Source organism: Struthio camelus, chromosome 1, assembly GCF_040807025.1.
Source record: "Struthio camelus isolate bStrCam1 chromosome 1, bStrCam1.hap1, whole genome shotgun sequence".
Lineage (NCBI taxonomy): Eukaryota > Metazoa > Chordata > Aves > Struthioniformes > Struthionidae > Struthio > Struthio camelus.
Window position 1 is genome coordinate 219,839,468 of NC_090942.1, and position 27,797 is coordinate 219,867,264.

A 27,797-nucleotide genomic window follows, 5' to 3' on the forward strand; every position below is an offset into this window, starting at 1 on the left:
AGAGACAGGAGTGAAAGCAATACGTTTACCTGAGTCAAAATTAGCCCTGAGTAACTCACTGGTGGAATTCAGGGTTTTTTTAATTAGGAGAAAATGCAAAGCTCAGTTCTCATTTTAGAGAATGTGGTTATAATAAGGCAGGTTGGCCAACCTGAAAGTTAGAGAGGAATATGTAAGCACGAGATATGTTATGCGTGGCCCCACAAAAAAGCCAGGAGAGCAAAGAAACAAAACAAGGAGTAAAAAAGGAGGAAGAAAAGAGGGATGCAAAGGCTGTTTAAAAGGTCTTTTCAACCACTGACTGATCTCCAGCTGTTTTTCTATTCCAAGTCTCTTCTTTCACTGTTTTCTTAGCTTTCTTTGCGCTTTCCTAACTTTCTTCTTTTTCTGTTTCTCTCATTCTATATTTTTCTCACCTTCCTCCTCTTGCTTGTTTGTTTTCATTATCCTGTCAGCCCCTCTCACCTATTCCTTCTCGCACTGTCTTTTTCCATGTTCTCTTTTGCCCCCATACTGAACCAGGGCGAGGGGTGTTGGAAAAACGTTCTCCCTGTCAGGAGTGCTCCTTTGGCTTTTGTTTGCTTTGGCTTTACTGTCACCAGTGCCGGTAAGATGCTTGTAGAAAGCAGTGAAGGAGTGGGGCAAACTCTTCTCCACGTTGAGTGGGGCAAACTCTTCTCCACGTTGAGCCCCATGTTAGCATTGAGGAGGATGGAGCGCTTGTGAAGAGAAGCTTGGCTTTTCCAAAGCTTGTGCTCTTCCTTGTGTTGTTTATGCAAAATAAACTGTCATCTTCAGATAAAATAGGGGTTAAAACCAGGGAGTATTCTTAGTGCTAAGATACTGACTAGTTTTTCCAAAAGACTTTCTGGGTTGCCCGGATGCTGTTCACTCTCTGAGCTCGCTGTAAATCCAGATCTGCGCAGCATGTTTATGTTGGTAATGATTAATTCGCTGTTTTTGTCAAACTTCTATTCCGAGAAACTCCTTTTCAGTTGTTCAGAGCAAGATCATAAGATCATAGAACAGTTGTTATTTTGTTCATTCATGAACTTGTCTAGGAGCTTTACCTGAGTGAGGAATCACCAGGCCAGCAGTAGCACCTTCAGCTTTGAGAGGACCGGAGAGAAGGCAGCAGCCAGAGCCTATGAGTCGCTATGAGAATACATTTAACAAGCACCTTAGAAGCAGCTAGTGGCTTCAGCCATAGACTTTAAATTAGGCTTTAATTTCAAACATCATAACTGATTGGTCTGGTTATTTATTACACTTAGCTTGCTGCTTTGGGCAAAGCAACAAGCTAATAAAGGGGCAGCAGTGTGTTTTGAATTTTTTGCTGACTTGCCTGGTTTCTGGGGGTCTCGTATGCTTCAGTAAGCGTGTCTTGTCTTTTCTTCTCCCTGTGATCTATCACAATCATCTGCCTCTCTCTGCTAACTCCTTCGCTCCATCAACCTGTCCCAAGAGATGTCCGTTTTGTTGACCATGTGAATTATTGTCGTTGTTTGTCCTTTTTCATTTAAATGTTGTTCCAGTTTCTTTGTTGTCTACTCTGCTGAGCAAGATATTTTGACTACTCCGTTTTGCTGGGTCATAAAACAGTGGCAATACTACAAAGATATCCAAAAGTCTGGGCCTGTTGAAAGCAAACTTTAAAAACATATCCCCTTTTTTTTGGCTTAACAGCATCAGCTAATGTCGCTTGTGACCTCCACAAACAACTTTGGAGTAGGAATAATGCAATAACATGTGAAATAATGTGGTAAGACCTAAAAAATCATGATCCTGAATACTTAGTTCCACCAGTATGAACTCTGATTTGTTTGGATTGCAGAATAGCTCAACTAAGCTAAGCTACTTGTAAATTTGTGTTGCTAAAATGAATCTGAGTCTACTGCCAAGCAAATGAATAACCACATCACACTTCAGTAGCTGAACTGCTGAACTCAGCAGATTTGTCAAACCCTGAAAGGACTGTGGAGTTTGACTTCCTCCCTTCTTTTTGCCATCCAGAAAGTGGCCAATGACACGTTAGGACCAAGAATAAACTGGTTTATTCTGCCACAGAAAATTCTATTACCCGTTCAGCAAGTTTCAGAGCACCTTTTGCTACCACTTAGCTTAGTTAAAAGATTGTGCAAGTCAAAGGTTTGATTTTAAAATGCTAGCGTAATGGACGAGATGCCTCCCCTTTACGACATCGTCTTTCTCATTGGTGCTGAAATCGCCCAGGGAGCCCAAAGGCGAAGAGTTTTTTTACTATGGGAAACGTAACCAACACATCTGCAAAGGACATGTCATAAGGCTTCCCAGGCAGTGGAAGCTAATGGTATTGTACAATACACTTCAATTGTTGATTGCACTGAGCTCTTTTAATACATGGGGGAACTTTCAATATCCGAATATCTATTGGCATCATGTTTGGGAGGAGAGGGAAAGGAAGAAGGACGTGGGGGCTGTTAAGAAGGCGCTTGCTCTTTTAGAGGCACATCTCACATCTAGCCGAGTAGAAAAAAGAGAAAATGTCAGCAGTGGTTCACTTGACATGGAGCCTGAGAACATCAGGCCCAGGAATCTCAAACCATTTTTGCAGCTTCACTTTGCTTTTAGGATCATGTTAAGACTTCAAAGCATGTTATTGTGTCTTTCACCCATGGCTTTCCCTTATAAACATTTTTTTTTTTCCACCCAGAAGAACTTTGCATCAATTTAGCACAGAACAAGTTTCAGTTGTGCCTTCCTAAAACCTCTGCTAAAACAACTGTGAACATCAACAGTTTTACATATCCTCTATGAGGATTAGAGATCTCAAACATCTACTGCTGCTACTTTTTAGCGTGGCAGTTAGGGGGAAAAAGCAGAAGACTGAATCTTCTGCCAGCTTGCAAGTCAGACATCATTGGTATTTGGAAGATCGTAATGATATTATTTCCTAATAACGTAAGTGGTACCAGAGTATGTTTCCAAAGCAAACAGTACTTTTTGTTCTGATTTCAGGAAGGCTTTCATGGTTGGTACCCACCTGCGTGAAGTCTGTTTGCCTTATGGGTGTGAATATTTATAGGTTTTTATTTTATGCTTGGGAACCTCAAATCAGAAACCCTCCATAGAGCACTAGTCCCAGTATTTTGCACTCTGTTCTCTTGATTCTTTTTAGGCAAATTGATAGTCAAAATGCTTTTCAGATAATTCCCTGTATCCTAGATTTTTGCAATTTGGTCTGCATGGTGTGCACACATCTCCTTCTCATGTGTAATCAGTGTGATAATATGTGTTCAAGAAACAGTGTACACAAGAAGCTTTTTGCTTTAGACAAAATCTATTAACCAAAGATAGATGCTGACACGTTAATGCAGGCCTGTGTGATAATATAGATATTTTTATCTGTGTATGATAACACAGATCGTACCTATGTTATAGATAATTCAATCACATTTTCTAGATCAGGACACTGTAAGATGCTTTGCAAACATTTAGGAATGAATAGTTGCGTTAGTCATGTCAGTAAAGTAAATGTAAATCTTGCATTCAAGGAAAATGAAACATGGAGTGGTTGATTGACTCACTTAAGGAGCAGACTAATATGCAGAAAAACTGTAGCACTTCTTGTGTTTGCTTTTTGACTGAGGCAAGATTTTTTTCTCATAAGATATTTTCTCTCAGGAGTTTTCAAATGCATTTTTCATGCCTTGGAAAGATGCTCATAGTCCTCTCAGTACTCACCTTGCTTTTTTTGCAGTAAGTAATGACCTACAAGCAACACATTCCCATGAAGGAGAAGGGAAATGATGACCTTTAAATATTTACTTAAGAATTTGTATGGCACTTACTTACACTATGATGTCCATAGGACAGAGCAATTTGAATGGTCTAATGGAAAAGGTATTGGTTCAATGCCTGGCTGTGCCATTGACGTCCAGAGTAAGCTCACGAAAGTCACTGTGGTATACAGACGTCTGGTCGATGTGGTTAGATTTTAAGCTCTTAGAGCCTACGGAGATATCTGGACTACCTGCTGTCTATGATTGGCTGAGCCTGAAGGAGTGAAAAATGCATCGTTCATTCTGCTTTGGACTACAAACGTCCGTGTGTAATTAAACGTGAGAATTCACACATGCTCTGAAGCCCCTAAGCTCTGTAAGAGCTTAGAGACAGGCAGGAAGGCACCTGTGTGACACTTTGGTCCACGGAGAGGTCCAGTCTGGATGGCATTCTCAGGCCATGCCTAGAACTGAGCTTAGCACAAAAATAGCTGGAGGAGGAATGCCTGAAATGCCTATTGAACCTTAGAAACCTCTGAGCTCATAATAAGTTAAAGTGAGTAATACATAATGACACATAACCTCATTTTAATACCTGAACAAGTGAACTGAGTAGACTTTTAATCTACTCTAGTAGCCTTTTTCCTTTCTACAAAGTAGGAATAACAGATCCCTACCTTCTGAGATGTTACGAGGTTAATAGTTGTGAAGTGTCCAGGCGCTCTGGTAATGAGGGCAGTATAAACACAAAGATACTATATAAATGTGACAATGCCAAATACTTGATGCAAATTCCTTGCTCCTCTACCGATTTCCTCTCTTGCCTTGCACAGTTTTTCTGCCAAATAAATATGCTCCGTTCATATCAAAATACTGGCTGGTCTACATAGAGTGTGTTGTTTGAATCACCAGCTGTGCTGGTAGTATTTTTTTTTGGTAAGTGTACCTATAATAAAATGTCTTAGTTTTGAAAGGATTCTCAGGAGACCTTGCATGCTGTTTGGGAGCTGTACGCGAGTGTTTTCTTTCTTAATAGTTAAGACTTGGATAACAAACCGAGTCCTTGTTTACATGGTAAAATGATAGTTTTGCTCTCAGTGTGTTTTGTAACGTTCTGTCTTCTACTAGTGTAAAGGCAACCTTATTCACGTTGGTAGATGATAGATGACCTAATCAAGACTGAAGTGGAAAAAAAGTACTAATTTTGCTAAATATGTCTAAATATGCTAATATTTTGATAACTGTCCAGTTCTCTTGAAAAGATTGTTCCTCATGCACTACTTTAAATGAACTAACCACTTGTACCTAACAGTGTTAGCCAAGCTCAGATGTATCTTTCTGAATAAAATGAGAACTATAGGCAATAAAAATGCTCTGTTCCTTTCCTATTTTTAACTCTTTTTGTTTATGTTAAATGGCTGTGATGCTAGTGCCACTGCACAGTTTCTTGGAGAAATTATAGTGTAAAATATCAAAGCACTCCCTTAAAAAAGAAATGTCATTCCAAGTGTAGCAAATATCAGATCATTTAGCTGTGGAGAGCCTGAAGGTAAACTGGATGCTGATTAAATATGAAATGTTTATGTTGGGGAAGGAAGAACCGATATGGGAAGCCACATTATTTTGCTTTATATTTTTGAGGGGCAAGTATTAAAAAAGTATAAGCATACAGTCCTGCATAACCTTCATACATGTGTTTGCTTTTTAAGTACTCTGCCTTGTTCCTTAACTTTGCTTGTCTTTATGTAATGCCTTGAAACAGACTCCTTTGTGTAGCAGATGACTTTGCGTGGCCCAGAAACCTAAGGAGAGCTGTGTCGTGACATCACACAAATCTATATGGTGCTGCTTATTTTTAAACCTTGAGGATGTATATTTTATCTGAATAGGAGAAGCTGAATTGTATTAAGGAGTGCTCAGTCACAGGCATTCACGTTCCTGGTGCTGAGCAAATGTGAAGCGTACGAAATTGATCTTCAGTTGCCTTAGTTCTTACTTGGTCTTAAAGAAAAAAAAAAAAAAAACTGCCAGGAGATATCTATAAGAGCTTGTGTGTATAGTTGATGGGTAAAAAATAAATAAGAACCTACAGCAAAGCAAACCGAAGTGCAGTTTTCTAGGATTTATTGGTATGTAGATAAATAATATTCCTTGTATTTACATGTTCAATGCATTGTGACTTCAGGCTTGGGAGTCTTCTGAAATATGGCGCCTGATTATTCTCTCACACAGGCCATAAATCAGGAGTAGTTCTACTGGAATAGGCCAAATGGATTGGCACAAGTGATCCAATACTAGTTTAAGTGGGTGGAAAGACCGAGGGAACTGGTATGGTGGAATCAGCAAGGGATATCTAGTAACATGAATTTCTTTTTTGTCTTAAAACAATCACTGATAAGGCAGTGGTGTGAGGGTTTAGAAAGTGCCCCTGTGGTTCTGAAACTCTCCCAAACAGAAAAAGATGACTTTTCTCATTGCTCACCACAGCCATGCACCTGTTTGGCCTAAACTGGCACCTGCAGCCGATGGAAGGGCAGATGTATGAAATCACGGAAGACACAGCCAGCAGTTGGCCAGTGCCAACGGACGTCTCCTTATATCCTTCAGGGGGCACAGGGTTAGAGTTACCTGACAGGAAAGGCAAAGGAACCAGTGAAGGTATGGTTGGTGTGTGTCCGTGTTGTGAGTCTTCTGTCTGCCTCTGAACTCCAGCCATCCAATCTCATATTCCATAACCCTTAATGCTGCCATTATCAGGTGCTTTTCCAGTCTTTCACGTCTAGAAGTAGTAGCCGTCGGTCTTGTTTCCATGTTTCTAAGTTTCATGCCCTTCTGACATCCACTAATGTCATAGAAGAGTGTACGTTTTTCATCATGTGTTTAAGCTACTCTCGAGGTGGAAATGTCTGTACCTTATCTCACTGGGTACAGAATTCCATCATGAAAACCCTACCTTGCATGGCAGTTTTCATGGAAGATAAGCAAACAAACAAAAACATTTGTGTATTGAAAATTAAATGATTCCTGGAGCACTGGCTCAAGCTTTCTCTGCAGCAGTGCAAAAATGTTTGTCCTGGGCTACTAGTTGCCACCAAGTACCAGAATATTTGCTAAGAACTATTTCACTGTGAGTTTTGGCACTCTGAAGACGGACATCTCTTTGCAAAGGTAGTCAGAGGAAAAGCCTAGTTTCCACATAGTATCATCATGCTGACAGCTTGCAATTTCAAGTGAAATTAGAAGCAACTGATGGTTTGTCAATTCAGCAGTGCATTATCCAGCAGCTTTACATCTTAGCATACTTTGTATATAGGCGGCACTGCCAAAAGTGCATACAAGCTATGCAAAGTGCAGGTGTTTTATCACACCCAAGACTGAGTTGAAGAAATGAGGAATTCAAAATTTCAGAACGCTGTTTTGTTGGTGTATCACTGCTTCTTTGTATGAGATTAACAGATTCCAGTAAAATTATATTTTTTGGCTATTTTTGATAGTTATTTTGAGGGAGGAGGGTTTGTGGGTAAACAATAAGGAGTCTGCAACTCATACTCAGTTCTGAACTCTGAAGTCAGTTCTGGCAACTCATTGAATTCAACAGTTTCTACAGAGGTCCCTGGACTTTGGCTGAGACTCTGCATTTGTATATCTTATTTATATTGTTTGTCGTATGTTTGCTTTAAGAGCATATTTGTTTTTATTAGTTCAAATAAAGGACTTAACTATGTATTCCTTAAAACAGTGTATTTACTCACAACTGATGGCTGACAAATCAAGTTACTGCAATGAAAAATCAGCTAAGTGGGTTATTTTCAGCAAACTGTACTAGACAGTACAGCAAGCCACAGAAATCCCTGATGCTGGTTCAAAAAATGCTTCATAACAGATCCTCTCTTCTTCTCTAAGTTGCCATATGTTTCATTTTTGAAATGTCTAGTTTTGATCCATCCATTACCTTTTGAAAGTTGAAATGAAAATATAACAGAGACGTCTAAAACTGCAGTCCAAATCAAAGACCTCCACTTGATTTCTTTTTCAGCCATGCTTACAATGAAATCAGTAAAAGTTTTGACTGCTCCCAAAAACTTCTGTTAAAAGAGAGATCTAGAAAATACCCTAGGTAGGTCATTAGGAGACCTCTCAATGTCTTGGGGAATCTGTTGGACATACGGGAGAATATCTTGTCCTCACTAAAAAAATACATTTAGAACAAGATATTTTTTTCAGGGATAATTCCACCCAGCCTCAAAATACAGCTTTCTCTCTGTCAAGTAACTATTGAAATAATTCTTGACTAATGCTGCATGACTGCTATTCTAAATCAGAACGTATCTGTTTGAAATTTCTTAAAATGTGATTTAAAATACATTTAAGAGCATCTTCATCCCAATGAAATAGTCTGGAATGGGTTAGAACATCCTTACAGCTGATCTGAATGTATCATTACCAGTGCCTGGCCAATTATCAGTAAGAGTCTTGCCTTTTCAACTATGGCTGTGCTCCAGCAAAGCATTTATGTGTATTTAAGCCCATCCCTGTTCAGCAAAGCACTTAATCACATGCTTACATTTAAGCATGTAATTAACTGTGATTGAAGTCAGAGAAATATAAGGGTATTCTTAAGTGTTTTGATGAGTCAGGATACCTTGCTATCAAAACTACAAGCAGATTCAACAGTGGCTGACATGAAATAGTTCATTTTGATAACCAAATAAATGAGAAATAGTTGCTATGGCAACTAAGAAGTTCAAGGTGATATGGAGAAAGAGCCAAGTAATTGAGAGGCTAATTAAGAATTCAGACCTGAATTTAATTTTAAGTAGTCAAATATTCTGATTAAAACTAATTTTTGATTAAAGCTGAAATTGCTTTCTTATTGTACTTTCTTTATGACGTATCCAGTCTTTAGGGCCTGATCCTGCTATAGGTTAAAGCTAGCAAAACGTAGATTAACTACAAGGGCTGGAATTCAGCCTGGTGACAAGGTCTTTCTTTGGACTTTCGTGTCAGGGTAAATCTCAGCCACTGGCAACATCATATAACTGCTCTGAGAGTAGTAGTTCTTCTGGCTTTAAATTGTCCACCAAGAAGAGACGTAAACTTTGTAATTGTGTATACAAACAATTATTTCTGTGAAGTTATTTTTTTTGATTCAATCACAGAAGCATTTTTGCTTGCTTGAGCAAGCATTGTTCTCTGTAGACGCAGAATACATGCTGTGCTCATTTCCTCCAGGCTATCTATTGCATAGCAACAACTATCATTTAAATTCTCACCTTCCCTGATTCCCTCACAATCTTTATTAATGAACAATCAGGGAGTATATCAAACACTTTAGATTTTCATCTGAATTTCTATGAATCTATAAAACATGTTGGTAGTAATCGGAAAAACATATTCATATGGACCAAAACGTGTGACAACTTTGGCTCTTGTTTAATAGAATCCTGCAAGACTTTGCATCTCACAATAACAGAATAAGAATCTTTTCAGGAAGACTTTGGGAACTGTTTCCTTTAATCCTGATGTTGTGAAAAGTAATTTTTAGCATTCCAGATAAATGTTAAAAATCCAGTTTATAAAGTTAAATCCTTGGAATCAAGCTAGTCCGATTTTCATTGTACAATTGTACTCTGTCATCTTCATTACAAAAGATGATTCAGTAAGAGTCTCCATTTGCCGAAGCAGCTTCCGATTACCTATGTTAATCTACATTTTGTCTAAAAATAAAACTGTCTGTAGATTTTTCCCCTGTGTTCATATGAATGCAATGAGCAAGGATAAATGAGGGTGTGATAAAATTACAGTTTTTTCCTATGATCATGTATACACCCTTTGCTTTCTAAACCGTGCTGGTACGGAAAAAGCTTCTGCCACAAGGTGCCAAAAAAATAAAACATGCCATCAGGTCCCACTCCAACAATATACTTGAGCAGTTGCTAATTTTACATCAGGAGTAACGCTATTTGGACCGAAAGTTGTGCTTAAAAGTTTTATTAAAAAAAGAGAAGGAAGAGAAAGTTCTCCATCAGTGAAGCATCTCCAGATACTTTTTTTGGATTAACTGTTAACATGCATTTAATTTATACATAAGTATTTTAGAAAGACAGCTAACAATTTACATTAGATTCTCCGGGGGAGTTTATATTGGGATGATATGTGGAGAAGATTAATATTTAAATGAAATATTATTTGAAACAATACAATATTTTATTTTATGGCTGAAAGGTTGTTCTACCAATCATCTTTTCAACACTGCAAGTAAATTCTATTTGACTTGAATTCATGATGGGTGGGAAAAGAAATTTTTATTTCTTATTTCCCACATGTTGATTGTGGAAGCAAAATTCTCACAATACAATTTTCCTGCAAAAGCCTGTATGTCCCCGAAAGTTTCTTTCTCATTTTGGTATGAAATGCTTGATCTGTGAAACAAACAGTAGTGAGCTATAATGGCACAGAGATGAGATAAGATTAATTAGAATTTCCAGAATGAATAGATACAGTCCTTGATGATCCACATGATGTTCTGCTTACTGAAGCCAAAATCTTTCAGGTGACACTACTGCATACTTTTCAAGCAGAAATGTGCTTAAATGAAAGCTATTTCAAAGGCTATTTCAAAGGCAGTTGCTGCCTTCATCTTCTCTATTCACTGCAGGTGAAGCTGCGTGGCCACTGATTATGGCAAAGGCTGAAAAGCCAGGATTCTGGGATTTTATTTTTCATTCTGCTCCTCATTTTCTGGGGCCAGATTTTTCAAAGAGGTCACCGATTTTGAGAACTTCAAATGTATGGATGTCTAACCTGGAGTTCCACAGATGTGTTTTCCAGGGATACTGAGCTCCCGGGTGACATCATGGGACATTATGGCATGCACTGTTTGCCATCGCTCGAATTCGCTGGTCACTTTAAGAAACAGATGCTTCCATTTCCTTGTTTGCTAAAAGAGGATTGGTGATCATAACACACTTTACAAATTGTATTGAAACCTAATTAAAACCTCTCAAGTTTCTTTAGTAGATATTACTAAAGTGCAGGATATGATTTTCTTCATCTTTTCCTCTCAGTTCCATTTTCTCTAGCCTTTTTTAAACTGATGAATGAATCTCAAATATTGTTACCACTGTCAAGCATTAATATAATGGAGAAATATTTTCCTTTCTCCAGTTAGGCATCATTCATACTGCTGTTCTCCCCACTACCATTCCATTTTGTGACACGTCTACCTCACAATTACTTCACTGCTCTTTGCTACTGTAATAATGTCTTCTCCATAACTGAGCGTATATTAATTTATGATATAACGTAACATGATTTATTTTTATCATCCGAATGTAATTACAGAAGCTTTGGTGTTATGATTTAAACAAAGGGACATTTTGTCAAGGTTGCTTTTCCCATATTTCTGTTTTCAAACAAAAGAGTAACCCCAGGAATAACCCAGACATTTTTTTCTCCCATAATCATAAGGATTTGCTACACAAAGTATTCTGAAGACCTCAGGACAATAATAGGTTGTTTGTCAAGACCACTGTTAAAGATACTAGTATGACTGGGTTACTTTTAGGATCTAAGGCTAATCCAAGATTTTTCTTCCTGTATTTTGACAGGAAAGCCCAGTAGTTTCTTTCCAGACGACAGTTTTATAGACTCCGGAGAAATTGATGTTGGCAGACGAGCCACACAGAAGATCCCTCCTGGTATCTTTTGGAGATCTCAAGTGTTCATCGACCACCCAGTGCATCTGAAATTCAATGTGTCTTTAGGAAAGGCTGCTCTGGTTGGCATCTATGGCAGAAAAGGCCTTCCGCCGTCACATACACAGGTAATGGGACCTAATTTCAATGAAGCCGTAGCGATCTTAGAATTTGTGTTCTTGTGTTTTAGTATGTTTATTTCAGCTATCTGTCTCAAGAATTCGCTGCATGCTTGCAAGATAGTAAAGGTCGTATATCCCAGAGAAAGATAATCAAGGGACAACTCCAAGATATTTGGACATATTAACCTGCTGCACTCTAAGCACAGGCAAACCAGGCAATTGCGTAAGGCAGCAAGCTGCCAGGGGAAAAAAAGGCTTCTGTGGCTTGGCAGGCACTGGGGGAATTAGGTGGTTGCTCTCAGCAGCAGGTGAAACCACCTTCACCAGCCTGTGTCCAGTGTAGCAACAGGCTCCCTGAAAACTGCATCAAAAGAATCTGCTCTTAAGTCATCCAGTCTAGCTCTCCTGTCCCCTCTTTCGGACTCTCCCTTTCCCCTGCGTTATAAGAGCAGTAAGACCCCAGCCTCTCACACTCCTGGAAGCAAGATGCAGTTTTGTCTTCTGTACTGAAACACCTTCGGTTGACTCTTCACATTATGCCTGTTGACTGTCAGATGGGCTGGGATTGGCCAGGGCTCAAAAACTGGTGTGTAACCAAACAAAATCAAGTGTTTCAAGAAAGCCACTGGCTTTCTTAAGCACGAATCAAGAAATAGTTATTATTCTTCAGTACTAAAATGAAAGCTGTTGTTTTTCTTGACAGAGTTTGACAAAAGCTCTGTCAAGAAATCACTTTCTGGGGAAAGCTCCAAAGAACCATCCTCTGAAATGAGGCTTTTGTACATTGTTTTCTCTACTTTCCATTTTCATTTTCTAAGCTTCTCTTAACCAGATTGATTAATACGCTCACTGGCAGTGCAAAGCATCTTACTCCAGCTTGCATCAATAAGTTATCAAATTATTACAAGCGTTATATCACTGCTTTAACTTACCCTTGCCCTCCAACTGAAAAATCTAGCAACCAACACAAATATTTGAGATTTATATAAATATGCTGTTGTTATTTTCCTTTTTAGCGAGCAAATATGTGTATAGCAACCTTTCTGGGTAATATGTGGGTAATATGGTATTTTCTGCACCTCCGTACACCTACACCTGATCTATGCCAAAGATATATCATAAATCTACACTTTCTCTGCCTGCTTTTCTGCAGAATTAAAGCATTTCAATAGGACCAGCAGGTCATAAATTCAATGACACAATAGTTATTGCTGTTATTGCACATTTTTAATCAGTCTCTCTTAAAGGGGATATTCAGACACTTGAAAAGTAAACCTCCTCTGTTATTTAAATAAGAAAGTTAAATCTTGGTCACAACAACAATAGTAATTGTAGATCAGAAGTCTGTGTTCACTCTGCCTGTTTATTATTGTCAATTTCTGTTATAGGAAAAGAGTTACAACAGGAGTAATTTCAATTGTTCAAAGAACAAACTAATGGCAAAATTTAACACCTACACTTTGTGAAAGTCGATTGAACTTGAAGCAAAATGTTTAAATGGTAGTGGAGCGTTTCACACAGCCATGGTAATGTTTCGAACATTTAGGAAGATCACACTGACTTCACTATTGCTTTCTTTTCGCCTAGTTTTTGTTGGGATAGCCCGAGTGATTTGTCAGTACTTATCTGGACCTTTCCCATTTAAAACAGCACACTTATGTACCACTTAAGGCTTCAGCTGTGAATAAGAAGTTATATGGGGGATGTGGGGCATCTTTGTCAATAGTACATGCTGAAGTAGGCAATGCACTTGCATGTAGTCCTTATAAATGCTGCTGTTTGCGTAGCTACAAATTTAGAGCTGCCAGCTATATAAAAAAAAATCAGCATGTGAATCAAAACATCATCAAAAATGACTACAGGGGTATTTTTATTCAAACAATGAGAATCATACTAGAATAATAGAAACCTATCCCAAAATCCACCCTCTTTGGAAGAAATAATAAAACTGCAGATATTTAAGCAACATCAATATATGACATATTAATATTTAATTTAGTTTTGGAATTATCTATTTTCCTAAATTTATGAAAAAAAAAACCCTGCTGTCAGTTAAAACATTAGTTTTTTTCTGTATATTTTTATATTACATTTAATCCTTAGCATTTCATCTCACCATAGCTTATTAACTTTCTTTAGATTCATTAAAAAAGTAACCTATTTTCTATGTTAAAAGTGTAAACCTGTCCCATAGCTAATATATTTTATGCAAGTTTCATCTTTTCCCTTCTGCTTCTTCCAGAGTACCTGCTGCTCCCCATAAATCTACCAAATGAGTTTTACATTTCCAAATTTTGTAGGGAATTTCTCAAGCAACACTTTTGTGAAGTGTATGCTTTTTGCAGTGATAGAGCGTCCTCCTTGGAAGAGTTTAATAAAGGGTCTTTTTTTTTTTTTTCCCCAGCCTATCTAGTCGATGGTGGTAGTAAAATTCTAGCTGGCAGCAAAGTTTTCGTCTATATTGGTTTAGATAATCTGCCTTTTGTGATGTTGGCTTTAACATAGTCTATTCTCTTTGAGGAACTTTCAGTGTTACCCCAGCAATAGATCCTTAGCACATGCTCCTGAATTTGGTAAAACATTAAAAGCTGTATTTATCTATGCTGAAACAACAACCTATTCCAGGCTCTCCTTGGGAGTGTTTCTCTGTCTGTGGTGATTTGTCATCCACTCAAAATTACCAGTAACCGAAGATACTAATAAAAAGGAAGAAAGTACAAGCTCCAAATTTCTAAAGTCTTAAAAATAGAACCTATAAAAGCCTAAAATAATTTACTGGAAACTAAAAGCATTTCTTCTAATTCTTCTCAACAAATTATAATAAAATTTATGCAATTTTCTTACAGTGTATTAACTTTAATCTTCCTATATCAAATCATTCTTTAAGACTCTTTTTAACCTAAGCCAAATTTTATTAAATCATAAATTCTAGGGATTGGCTACCACAGCTTGTGGGAGACATTTCTCCGCTTATACAATTTGAATTGATTAACATGATATTTTATCGACAATTTTCTTGCTTGCAATAACTCTAATTGCATATTAAAAATCTCTGAATGTATTAAAAATATAATAAAACATAATTCATTTGTGGTTCAAATCATATTTGCAACTATATAAAACAGTAACTTTGCAAAGTTAGTTATTAACATCCGAAGCAGCAGCCTGTTTATATTTATCAAACTCTTGCTTTTGGCAGGAGCCCCCAGGTAAGCATAACCCAGATTAGACTCTAACAACAGCAGCTCACTGTAGCTGAGGGCCTTGGAATCATTTTCATCTCACTGAGCTGTAAGCGTCTATATCTGATATGCAATGTAAAATAGGTGCCCTTAGGGCAGGATCCACTGGTCATGTTTTAAATGGCAACTTTAGGATGAGCCATTGCATTCTAGAAGTGCCTATTTCTTTAACTGACTAGCTCGTAGTTCTAGAGAACTAATTCAAGTCACCATGCATGTGTCAACACTCTATGCGATGAACTTTGCCTATGATGTCTGCACTTATCTGTTCCTTTAGTATGCGTTTAAAAACCCGGTCAAGTTGCTCTGTCATGCTCCAAAATGGAAATGGAAATAGGCAGATTTTTTTCTCATCAGTTTTAACTCCTTCAGTACACCTGGCCAGTGTGTTCTTCAGTAAGACTCAACCCCAATGGGAAATTCCTAGCAACCAGGTAACACCGGTGATGTCCTCTCTCACCATCCCTCCCAGCTGTGTCAGTCGTGCCCACACCAAGAGCTGTGTAGAAATCAATCTAGGCAGTAGCTCATCTTCAGAGTGGGTACAAATGTCTAGCTCACATAGAGTCATTCAAGACAACCTCTAGCTAGCATGTTTTTAAACTTAAAAACATGATAGCGTTACATTTATCCAAAAGAGGAATTTAGTTATGTCTGTCTCTGACAGAGCTAACTTGGAGAGATTACCCTTACGAGGATGTCCTTCACAGCTGTGCTATCTTTTACTTTCTCAAAAGACCCTTCAGCACCTAATCTCCAATCTCAGTACCAAATGCAAATGATCTATGTACTGAAATAAAGCAAAAATTTAAAGCAAGGCTCAAAACTTATTTCATGTATCTACGTAATTAAAAGTACAGTAGAAACTCCTGGGACAACCTTTTTTTATTTCACATGCAAATTAGGTCACATATAGCTTATTGCTCAAAAAATTGTTAGAAGTAAACACTTCTTATTTCTTTTAACTTAGTAATGATTGCAAAGAGGGGAGCAAATATCATTCAGTCCTTATCTTGGTGGACTTCAAAGACTATAGAACAACTTAGTAATATAGAAGAAGCACCCAAATTTTGTTACAATATAGTCAAAAGGGTTTAGTAACCCAAATTTTGTTGCCTCACTCAGCCAACATATTCATCCAATTAGTGCAGCAGCATCTACTGGCACAAGTGGTTATAAGTGTGTTTCTTTATCCTTGTCTTCCTCCTCCCTACCAAAGCATGCAAGGTTATTTGACCGACTAGATAAGATAGGCAAAAACAAGTAAAACCAGGCTTTAAGTTAGGATGTGCTCTGTCTGCTAGGTTCTGCTCACAACATACTCTATTCTTGGCTAGTCCACCTAACCAAAGGATGAGAGTCAGATTAGATAAGGCTCAGTTAACATTTGTGACGTCTGCTCGGCTTGTATCATCTGACCTGTCACATTAATATATTACCAGACAAAATGCAGTTGCTGCAGAAAGTCACTGGTTTACTTCAATAGGAAACAAAAGGTAGTAAAAATTCTAGCTGCAAAGTCAAAGCAATTGTTCACCTAAATATAGCCCAGCAATATATATATACACACACACACACATATATACATACACACACACACACACATATATATGGATATATATATGGGATATATATATATATACACACATATATATTTTTATATATATCCTTTGGGGGAAAGTGTCCAAGAGAGAGCCTCCTAACTGGGACTTTTACACATTACTTTATCTATTTTCTATCTTTGTCCCCTAGGATCTTTCAGCCACTTTTGTTAATGCTTTAAGATAAAATCCTTGCTGGCTAAGCAAAGTACTTCTGCCAAACCTCTACCAGAATTTACTTGCAAATCCAGCTTATCTTTTTTTTTTTTTTTTTTTTTTTTAAACCAATAGCAATTCTAGCAAACAATCCAGCTAGGCTGGATAAATGTTTTAGGTCAAATTTCCTTATTATCTAAGACACAAATAAACTGACAAATAAGTTTTTAAGTAGCTTCTTTTTGTCAACGTACTTACAGTGCAATTTAGACATGTCAGACAAATTCCCTGGACATCGGTTTTTCTTGCCTATGTTTCTACAAAACAAAAGCATATCAGTAGGGTCAGTGTGCCCAAATCCTATTCTAAATAAAGATGATGTATTGATTCATGTAATTACAGACAAATACATTTATGTGCTAGCTATTTCCAAAACAGTTACTTGCCTGTGGTCCAAGAGCATGCTTGAGTTGCCAGAGAAAATCCTGTTTATGATGCTTCTGTAAATGCACATTTGATGCAAAGTATGTCTTCCTCGTAAGACAGACCCAAAGCAAGAGACTGAGCTTGGAATACACGTGAAAAATCACTCTTTTTTATGTTTCAGTTTGACTTTGTTGAGCTCCTTGATGGAAGACGTCTACTGACGCAGGAGGCCAGAAGCCTAGAAGGACCTCAGCGGCAACACAGAACTTTTGTGCCACTGTCCAGCCATGAGACAGGGTTTATCCAGTATTTGGATTCAGGAATATGGCATTTAGCCTTCTACAATGATGGCAAGGAATCAGAAGTGGTTTCCTTCCTTACTACTGCTATTGGTAAGGATTTCCTGTATTAGTCCTAAACTATCTGGCTTGAGGCAAACTATTAATGCACATACTCATATTGCATGGTGACTCTGTGTGATTTTGCAGACAGTGCTTGTGGAGAATGTGTTTAGCAACAGTCTCAATACTGTTAGGCATTAAATAGCTCATAAGTATTTTACAGGCTTTTTTAATAACTATATCCAGAACCAGCTTGCACCCAGTACCAGAGATGGATTACAAGCTTGAACTTCCCTGCTTCACTTTCTTCCTTTCATCTTCTTTTTGTTTAGCTCTTTTAAATCTTTGTGGAGTAGAGGTATGAGAATGGTTGAACAACACAAAGCAGCACCATGCAACAGTTTTAATGTGACAAGCAGTCCTATCTGAATGAGCCTTTGAGCACCATCAAAATTACCCAAGGTGGAATTCAGGTAGAGTGCTGGGGTTAAAACTCCAGCCTTGTAAAGAGCACTACAGGACTTAGTAGTAGGAAACACATTAACAGCGCCTTTCTAACTGAAAGAAGCTGAGATTTTTTAACAAGTGCAAATTAACTATACAGATCTTTTAGTTGCTGTGGTGGTAAAGTGCCCTGCCAGTTCAGCGCACAGGCGCTGATTCATTATTGTCTAAAGAGGACAGGATGCTGTCGCTGGGCTTCCTGACAGCACTTCTTCCTCCACCCTGTAAATATTACACTCCGTGAACAAGCCCCAATCTCCTGTTTACATTCAGCCATTCTTCAGAATCTGCTTCAGACTCAATAATACTTAAGTTTAGATTTGACTGACCTGCTGAACCTGTCCATATCCCCAAATTCATTCAGTTGTAATTCAGAGATTGCTCCATAAAACTAGCACTCAACTTCCTTCTAGCCAGTGATTGTTTAATGGACTTTTTTCTTTGCTGAAAAAAGCAGACTCATTCCAGACCTGCCATTAATCCCTCTTCAAAAAGAGGCATTGGTGTTGAGTCTCAGCTGTCTCTGCAGCAGTTGCCTAAGAGCTATGGGCTGTAATTTGTCTTGGCAGGTTAATTAAAAGTTTAGGTCTTATTAAAGCAAAGTCATTAAGTTTCCAATATTCACTTTTAGCACCGAAGTTTATCTAATGCACAAGATGAAACACTGCCATAATATTCCGTGTTAAATTTAAAACCTGGAACTTCACGTGTTCGATGCTGTTCAAAATTAAGCAACAACAGAAATAATTTCATTATAGCTAATGAAATAGAAGGCTTGCTCTATAGAATGTGAATTTACTTTCATTTGGTTTGCTTTAGCAGTGTTGGGAGTTGAATTTTTACTTTCCTCGTTTGCCCAAAAGAACCTCCTAAGGGTCCTTCTGACAGTGATTGGGATTTTTTTCTGCTCTAGAAATTTTTCTAGTTTAAAATTTCCCAGTTCATGAAATCAGGAAAGCATTCACAGTGGAAAACATTTTTAGAGCACAGCCACCAGTCACTCGTCTTTTTGAAGAAAGGAACAGTGTGGGACCAAACAACAAAGGGAGTTGTATCGAGAGTTTTATTCCAGTCTCCTTGCACTAACATGGAAGAAAAAAAAGGGCAAAACATTCTTAATTTGTGTTTGAACACTGGAGGAATGATGTTGGGTGAGACACGTTTCAGACTGTCTGTAGGACTGTCACATGGGCCATGTGACAAGCAGAACCAGTCCATGATAAATCTGTCACTCACCTTGAATCATTCTATCTTTCGGTACTAGGAAGCTTTCTTTTGCTTTATTGCAAGAGGGAGCTTTGTCCCGTACATGGAAATCTTTTTTGGCTCCCTGGCAGCTTTATAACAACACAAAACAATAGCACACAGGAAAAACTGTTTAGGCACAAGCTACTCAATTTGAAACTCAGTTGAGATGAGTAAGAATTTTAGATATGGAAGATGTGGCTTCATGACTAGAATTTGACCATGAAAGTGTAGCATTTTAAAAAGTGCTGTGTAATAGCTGTAACTAGTTAGTACTTTTCTCCTTAGTCTTATTTTCTACAGCTTGTTTAAAAAAAATCAAGGCAGGTTTCTATGTAAACATGTTGTATTGCTCCAGAACCTTTCTACTGTATTCATGAGGTCTGACAAGACATGGTTGCTACATTTTAAAACTATATATGCTAGAGCACTGTAGTGTTATAATTTTTGTTGGTGCCAGAGTCAAGAGGATACAGCAGCTTGACATGGTGTTTATGAACCAGGGTGTAAAATTGCAGTGCCACACAAATAAGTCGAGTCATACGTGATGGGAGCCTTAGATCTGTGCAGCGTGAGGAAGCTGTGGAGGAGTTGTGTTGACTGTCAGAGGCAAGTTGCCATTTGATTTGATTTCTGTTGCCGAAGCACATAGAAAAATCTTCCTTTATTATTGCAATGACATAATGCTTACAGTGAAAGTGCATTTGAAAAGTATAGCTGTAACACAGGAAGAAGTAGGATCTGGTGATCCGGAGGACCGGCAGCCTGTACAGAACTCCAGGATGCTGACTGATATGCTAATTGTGACCCAGTGCAAGCTCATGCTTCAGCTGCTCACCATGTAAAACAGAGGAGAATGACATTTCCCCAGAGATGCTGTGAGGGTGATTGAACTGGTGGGAAAAAGCATGAAGGATTAATTAATAATCATGGTTAATAGTGGAAAGCACAGAAGTGATAATGGGGGTAACAGTGGTAAGTACCTAAAGCCAAATGCTGCAAGTGTTCCTCAGGCAGAACTCCCCTGTGAGTAAGGAAGGACTCACCTGAGTAAAACACTACAGCCTCTGCTTCAGCAACAAAAATGTTGAATGGGGCGGATACTAATTTTGCCGAATTTATCTGCTATATTCCAACAGGCTGAATTTTTTAGAGCGCTAAAATCATTGCAGGCCACTTGCTCTGTACAGCAACATCAACTACAATTACTGTGCAGTGCTTGTCAGGAATGATTGTACCTTCCATTATTCTGGTGGAAACTGGAGCAAAATGGAAAAAAAAAAAAATTCTGTATTCCCAGTTTGATAGGACATTTAATTTCATAAACTGTGAGGCTGTCCATCATACTGTTTTGTAATCCTACAGAGCTATAACTAAATCCGCTGAGGAACATTAGCACTAATTTTGAGGGCAAGAGATGGCAGTTTAGCCTGTTTTCTAAAAGGATGTGGAACCATCATCATTAAAGAGTTAGGTGGTGTCAAAATGTGTGCCAGTCATGTGCCATTGCAGGTAAACCTACAGAAAATACAGCATCATAATGCCTATCAAAGCTCATACTTCTGCCTAATACTGGCAGTTCAGGTGGAGGGAGAAAAAGGTTATTCTAGGAAAGTTTTCAGTATTTAATAACATTTTTCTATCTCATTCCTCTGAATTACAATGCAAGACCTTATAAAGGAATGGAAGAAGGAGGTCTCTCAGTAATAAATTAACCTTCTTGTAAATGACATTGGTGGCACTTTCTGAAATTTCTAATAGAAACACTTCTCTGAAAAGCGCCTTGTGGATCCACCTCTACCTGGTAGCGATGATTTATTCGGAGCAGTCTTGGTATAAGTGGTACATAATAGTAGGCTGAGGAAGAGCTGGAGTCAGCACATCTGAGACAGAGATGTTGGCCAAAAAAATCTGCTCAGTAGAGGCAAAGAACATCTGAGAGCCTGAAAACGGCATCTATGGAGTCAGAAAAAGTCTTCCAGCAGCTGTTATTGCTGAGCTCAGGAAAGCCTGGCTGTGCAGGGCCACAGGGAAATCAAAAGGAAAAGAGAAATCATCTGACTGTGAGAGGAGAACATCTCTGTTTACCAGCGTGTCACCCAATAAGTGACAGGAAGCACATGTAGGACAACCATGATATAGGATGCAAGGTTTTATCTTGCTTTTATCTTCTGCAAGAGACAATGCTTAAGTTTAAGAAAAGGACCGTTGTTCCTTCTGCCCCTTCCGCTATCCGTAAAGAAAACTACCCATAAGTACTTTCCTCCATCAAAGTACAAAGTGAGCTGGTGGTGTTATTCATAAGGGCCTGCCAGCACATTCAGCACTTTACAATATATATCTAAAGGCAAGCTCCCTTCCTGCGCTAGCCTAAAATACAACCAACCCCCATACAAGCCCTGGCATAGCAGTTCACACACAAGAAGGATACCCGTAGAGGAGTGCTTCACAGTAGGGCTGAACGTAGGAATGAGAGAAGAAATTACTGGGCACAGAGGTAAGCAGCATGGGATTGGGAACTCTCCCGAGTGCAGAAGTTTTGTGAGAAGCGACATGAATTATTCTGATTTAGCCCTGAGTGAAAATGCCTAAGTGTTTAGCTTGTTCTTAACCAAGGGAATAGGAAGAGTCTGAGTAACTCAGATTTGCTTCCCTTACGTTCGCTGCCTATGTGTACACTAACTTACACTCTCTCAACTTCCAATTCAGAGGGGATGCATAAGTGTGATCCACTTACAGTCTCAAAGACATTAAATTTACACTTGCTTTGCTAATGTCTGGAAAAGTCTAAATTGGCTTCATGTAAATACTGGGGAGTCAGGAGACTGCACAAGCTAACATGGGCTGTGATCTGTTCTGGCTTAACGCTTGCTTTTAGCTCCTTAATGCCTGAGTTACTTGATTTAACTCCTCATGTACAAGTAGATCTTCAGTACTCTGAATGAGGAAAAGTGGCTTTAATGTCCATCATCAACTGTCTTTGTCTAAACTTGTCCTTAGACTTTGTCCAGCAAAACACTTTAGCACATGCTAAAAGTTGAGCAAGTATTTTGCTGGATCAGGACCCTTTGCATGTTAATTGGGCTCCTGCTGCTCCATGGAAGTGTTTACCAGCGTGTCACCCAATAAGCGACAGGAAGCACATGTAGAACAACCATGATAGGACGCAAGGTTTTATCTTGCTTTTATCTTCTGCAAGAGACAGTGCTTAAGTTTAAGAAAAGTTTAAGAATAAAGAGTGTTACCAAGAGTGTTATTCTTCCCTATTGCATGATTACGGTCGTCTTATCCACTACCCTGATTCACAGAGGGACTTCTGAGCACTTCTACCTTGTGGTACCCCTCTTCAGATAATTAATTAGCAGCCTATTCCTTCCCAGGCCCAAAATGCTTTCCTTCTGCTTGGTCTGCAGAGGAAAAGAAAAATAGTGACATATGAGAAGCACAGTGGGAAGGAAAACCACAACTTCACTTTTGATAATTTTGATCTCTCTCTGGCAAAATAACAGCAGAGCTTTGCATGCTCTGCAGGTAGTTTTTTGCCTTCAGCTGTCTGCGTCCCAGTGCAAGCCCTTGCCTGACAGACACTCCATCAGATGGTCAGTGCCTTTTTTTAATTATCCTCTTGTTGCAGCCGCCCCATTTCTGATGCTTCGTTTCTTGTTGTTTGGTTTCGGTCAGTACTTACCCAGCTTCCCTGAGCGTAGCAAAGCTAGTAGATTTTAGGCAGGTAGTATTTAGAGAAGAAAGAGTCACTCAGTTGTGCTAGGAGACAAAAGGCCGTGTATGAGTCCCTGCCAGGCTGTGATCTTCCTTTGCATGGTGTAGAAATGTCCCTCCTAGATTCCGTCACCTCTGCTGCTGATCCCCAGAGAGCATCCTGTGTTTTGTTTTTTTTTTAATATTTATCTGCACATCCATCCCGTTAAGACTTTTTCCCTTGTGAATTTGGTCTCATGAAACACGTTAGGGTGACAGTTCTGCTTGATTGAAAACTTACGTTTATCCACAGAGTAGGTTCAGGTTATGTTCAGTGCTGCAGCACTGAAAGGTGTCTTCCACGAAGCAGCCAGCTGGCCACAGGACTTAAGGTCCACTGATGAGAGTTGAATTATTCCATGCAGAAGGGTAGCAAGAAGATAGGAGAGCACCAGCCCCATCTAGGCAGGTCCAACCCAGCCTGATAGGTAAAGGATTGTCTTCAGAGATGGAGCGGTGGGGGTGAACTCCCTCTGTCTGAGTTTTCTATGAGCTGGAAGAATTCCTCTCGCCAGACAAGTTTAATAGTGTGTTTGGTGCGACGCCAATTTTTCATCCAGGCTATGTGTAAATCTAGTCTGCTTTATGGAGCTTAATAAAAAGCAAACATGGCCTGAGCCTGAATCCGGAAATGGAAGGAGGGATGTGGGGAGGTGCTCACACTTTTCACATTAGTTTGTACTCCCCGTGGCCACAGGTTTTTGTTTGCTATCCCCAATGAAACAGTGATTATGTTTTTATATGGGTAATGATATGCCCTGTAAAAGTGCAGCAGCTAGGGCTCAACAGTAACTTTGTCAGTGCTCCCTAAATCTTTCCACCTCTGTCCCAATCCCCAAAACTGATGAGCTGTCTCATTTCCCCCTGAAGTGAGCCAAGGGGCTCGGTGTGTCCCCGTATCAGAGCTTATCTCGCTGCCTGCTCTTTCATACCACTCCTAACAGATCAAGCATTATTCCAGGGTCTTAAATCCCTTTCAGCTTCGGTCCGTAGTGTTTACGGACAGTTTTTGTCCTGCCATTTGGCTGGAATTCCTCTAATAAAATGAAAGAGGAAGGACATGTTTGGCATTGCAGCTGAACCATACAGGTTGATGGGGGGCTGCCCGATCTCGTGTCTAACATCTGTTCCTGTGGCACACCAGTCCTTCTGCAAAATGCTGCTTTCTGCCTGCTTCTGCTGGGGCTGCAGCCCTTCCAAAAAACCTGAAGTCAGAGCAATCTTTTTAAATCTAGATGTTAGTTGTAGTGACCTTTTTTTCTCTCTGCAAGTGTCTAAAACAATTCTTACATAACAACCCTGCTTCCCAAGCCGTAATGGCAGGCGAAATTATTATTTCAGGATTTTTCAGTTGAAGACTTAGGGCATCTCTAATAAAGGGGAAATCAGGGACACATCTCAAAGATAATTAAATAATAAGAAGCCTGTAAAGGTCAGATGCTTGGCTGTAACAACTTCCACAGCTGCTGTTTCCATATAGAGTGTAACTCTTCATTGATGCTTTGAGAGAAAAAACTAGGCTAGCAGTTCAAAATTATAGTGTGTAAAGCTACATTGGTTTTAAACCGGAGATAGAGTAATTCATTTAACATTACACTTGCGCTTCTTTTTGTTTTTTCTATTTTTGTGTATATATGTGTACTTATCTTTCAATAGATCTTATGTTTACAGGTAACAATTTAGGTGGAAAAACAGACAGAAAAGCAGACACATATTTACATTTACATTATTGCACAAAAGAAGCTACGCTATGTTTGTAAAGATATTTAGATGCCAGTGAGTATTCATTTCAATAGAAGTTAGATGTCTGAATGCCTTTAATGATCTAGATTTTGCCTGGTTTTGATCCAAGTTTAAACAGAAAAAAAATAAAGGAAGGTAGATTTGTCTTTTTGAAAAGCTCTGCCTACATCTATACTTACATGGGCTGGTCGCCTTGAACTTGCTTGTCGCTACGCTGTTTGCAGTCAGGCAAGTTCTCTTGATCTGACAGAGCTGGTACAACAGGTTTATTGATTGGGGTAATTACTTTAGTTTTAGGGTCAAGAAAAGGTTTATTTAATACTAAAGTTAAAGTCTTTTTCTTTCTTTCTGTTATTTCTCTCTCTTTTTGTTTTTTTTTTTTTTCAGTTCATTTTTTCAGAGCAGCAGAATTCTGCCTTAATGACACAGCTTCTAGTGTAATCTAAAGGTTTCTGGAGAAATGGGTAAAACACTACATATGGTTTTCGTTTTTGCACTTTTGTATATAGCTCTTTCCACGCACCCCAGACTGCAGGCTAATGTAAGCACAGCTTGTTTTATTCCTGTGTCATATTACTGGGCTGCTAGAACAGCTCTGTACCGACTTCTTTCCATGAATGCTCTCCTGCTAAAATACAGAAATAAGGTACTGAGAGTTACTTGTCTGCTCTGGCAAACAAAAGGAGAGCCCTTTCTGTGCTAGAACAATAGACTTTTGAAGACTTAATTTTCTAAAGGCTGTGTTTAAGGGGTACCCACAATGTATGTACTTGTGTGCAGTTAACTGACCACATGGCCAGAGTAGAAGCCAAAAACATGAACACCTCAGGAGTTACTAGGCCAGTCTCCCCTTTTGCGCAGGGGCGGGGGAATGAGGACACAGTCTGTACATTAACGCCTGGCATATGTTGACTTTTTACATGATAGCGGCTGTTCTGTGTGTTTAATGTGTGACTGCTTTCTTTATCTAAGTGATACAACAGTCTCAGAATGAGAGCTAAGTAAACTGTGTTGAAATGATTTCTGGAGGGGCTGCTGGAGGCTCTGAGAAGTGACATGATTTGACCAGGTTTGCACAGTGAGTCAGTTAGAGGCAGGCACAGAGCCATGGGTTCTGCTTTTTCTCTGGCCCTACTCTAAGACCATTGAGGGCTTAACTCAGCTGCCTAAGCGCAAGCATCTAGTGCCATCCGGGATTCCCTAAGGGATCTAGGATGTGTCTATGGGAATGGCAGATCTGTCATAGAGTCTTAGGGACACTCATGCCCTTCTGGAGTAGCTGGAGACCAGGCAACATGCTTGAGGGCATATCCATAGCATCAGGCACCTATCTTTTGGCAGTGTAATTGGACCCTAGACATCAGCCATTCCAACTAACACTTCCTTATTTATCAGGCATGATATATCTGCTAAAGACTGTATGTAAAATGAAGTTTACTCTTTAATGCACCTCAAATGATAATACTACTAAGTTTTTATGGCATTTGTTTGACTGAATCAGATCACATTTGAAGTCCTGTGCGTGTGACTGTAAGAATAGTTTGGTGTTTTTTTTTCCGAGAATGCACCAACTTAAAACATCATTTAAAATGAAACTCAAGGCCTGCTTTAGCCTCGCCCCAAGCTACAGGAGTAGAAATTGTAGTGGACTGAACATGAAGTAACTTCCCACTTCCTAGTGCAGGTCCAGAAGTTGAACCCTGAAGGCTGAATAATTGTTATTTCCTGTATTAGTTTGTAACACTTTATGAGATTAGGAAGGAACAAAAAAAAAAAAATCTTTGCAGTCCTATGGGCAAAGTAAGCATTTGAGAGTTTCATTTACTGGAGCAAAATTCATGTTTAAAAATATTCCAGCTAAAAAAAAAAAAAAGAAAAGAAAAAAGAAAAAGAAGAAAGAGAAACATTTCCAAGGTGTTTGTCTAGACCTCCACAGTCTTGCCATGCAGTAGTCATCGAGGCTAAAGTGCTAGCATGTTTAAAAGGTGCATCTTAGAAGGGGGAAGAAGGCGGCTTCAGCCCAAGGACTACTCTTTGTTTCAAATCACTCACTGAATGTTTTTCCCAATTAACTTCTAACCCATGATCACATTTCAAGTGATTTAGAACAAGAATTTTTCTCAGATGCTCAAAATACGATTACTTAAGAACTGTATTTCATAGACCTGTCATGCTTTAGCATCGCTCGCATACTCAGGGAAGAAAACAGAGTTTCCGCTATATCCCTATGAACAACATAAATATATTAGCAGGATTTTCTAACACTTGCTTTCATTCTGGTCCCAGTGAAGTCAATGGAGTTTTTATCATTAACTTAAATGGTATTATATACCGACCAGGTTGCCCAGAGAGGTAGTGGAGTCTCCTTCGCTGGAGATATTCAAAACCCATCTGGATGTGATCCTGGGCAATATGCTCTAGGTGACCCTGCTTGAACAGGGAGGCTGGACTAGATGATCTCCAGAGGTCCCATCCAACCTAAACGATTCTGTGATTCTGTGATTCTGTGACCAGTGTCCAAGTGCTTTTGAAATCCCATTACACCTTATGCTTTCAACAAGTTTGTAGTTTTACATTATCAGGCGTTCTACACTGGAAAGACTTCTTAAAAAGAAAACAGTGAGAGAAAGGAGTGAACCAGTGCAATAAAGCTCTCTCATAGGCCAACCAAATTCAGGCCAAATGTGGTTTGTACTTCTGAAATGATTGAGCTTGGTCTCTTCTTTATTTACTCCTCAAACTGTTCCCACTTAGTGTCAGTTTCTGGCTTGGTGCAGAACAGGAGTTCAGAAATATTGCACAAAACACGCTTTCTGTAGTATTTCCAACTGGATTTGAAATCGGATGTGCTTGAAATACTGTGAGGAAGACTGATACTATTGTGATGAGAGAGGCATTTTAGTACCTGGATAGATATTTCAAGCCAGGACTAGAAGCAGAAGTACAGATATCGCAAGGGAAAGCATGCTGACATGTTGTATTGCAAATCTGGCAAACTCAGCAACCTGAACCAAACACAAATGATAAACTTTTTGTGCTTCACCATCACTTGTTAAAATTATCTAGACTGTGAGGTCACTGCTAGCTGGAGCAGGTGAATGCTGTGAATACAGTGATGGAAATCTGGGGTGTCTGCTATTACAAATGGCTTTTTTTATGGCTCTTAAAAAGTTAGGGAGAATAGCATGCAATTGGGTGCT

At 39.0% G+C, this 27,797-nt stretch overlaps 1 protein-coding gene across 2 annotated transcripts in view; it reads left to right on the top strand.

The window, feature by feature from the left end:
- Nucleotides 1–27,797, top strand: part of TENM4 (teneurin transmembrane protein 4) — a 394,575-nt gene that overhangs the window by 202,534 nt on the left and 164,244 nt on the right. For both annotated transcript variants that reach the window (XM_068930642.1, XM_068930643.1), the window contains 3 exons: nucleotides 6,249–6,419; nucleotides 11,372–11,586; nucleotides 17,187–17,397. In XM_068930642.1, the coding sequence (XP_068786743.1) occupies nucleotides 6,249–6,419; nucleotides 11,372–11,586; nucleotides 17,187–17,397 (597 nt within the window). The remainder of the gene's footprint in view (nucleotides 1–6,248; nucleotides 6,420–11,371; nucleotides 11,587–17,186; nucleotides 17,398–27,797) is intronic.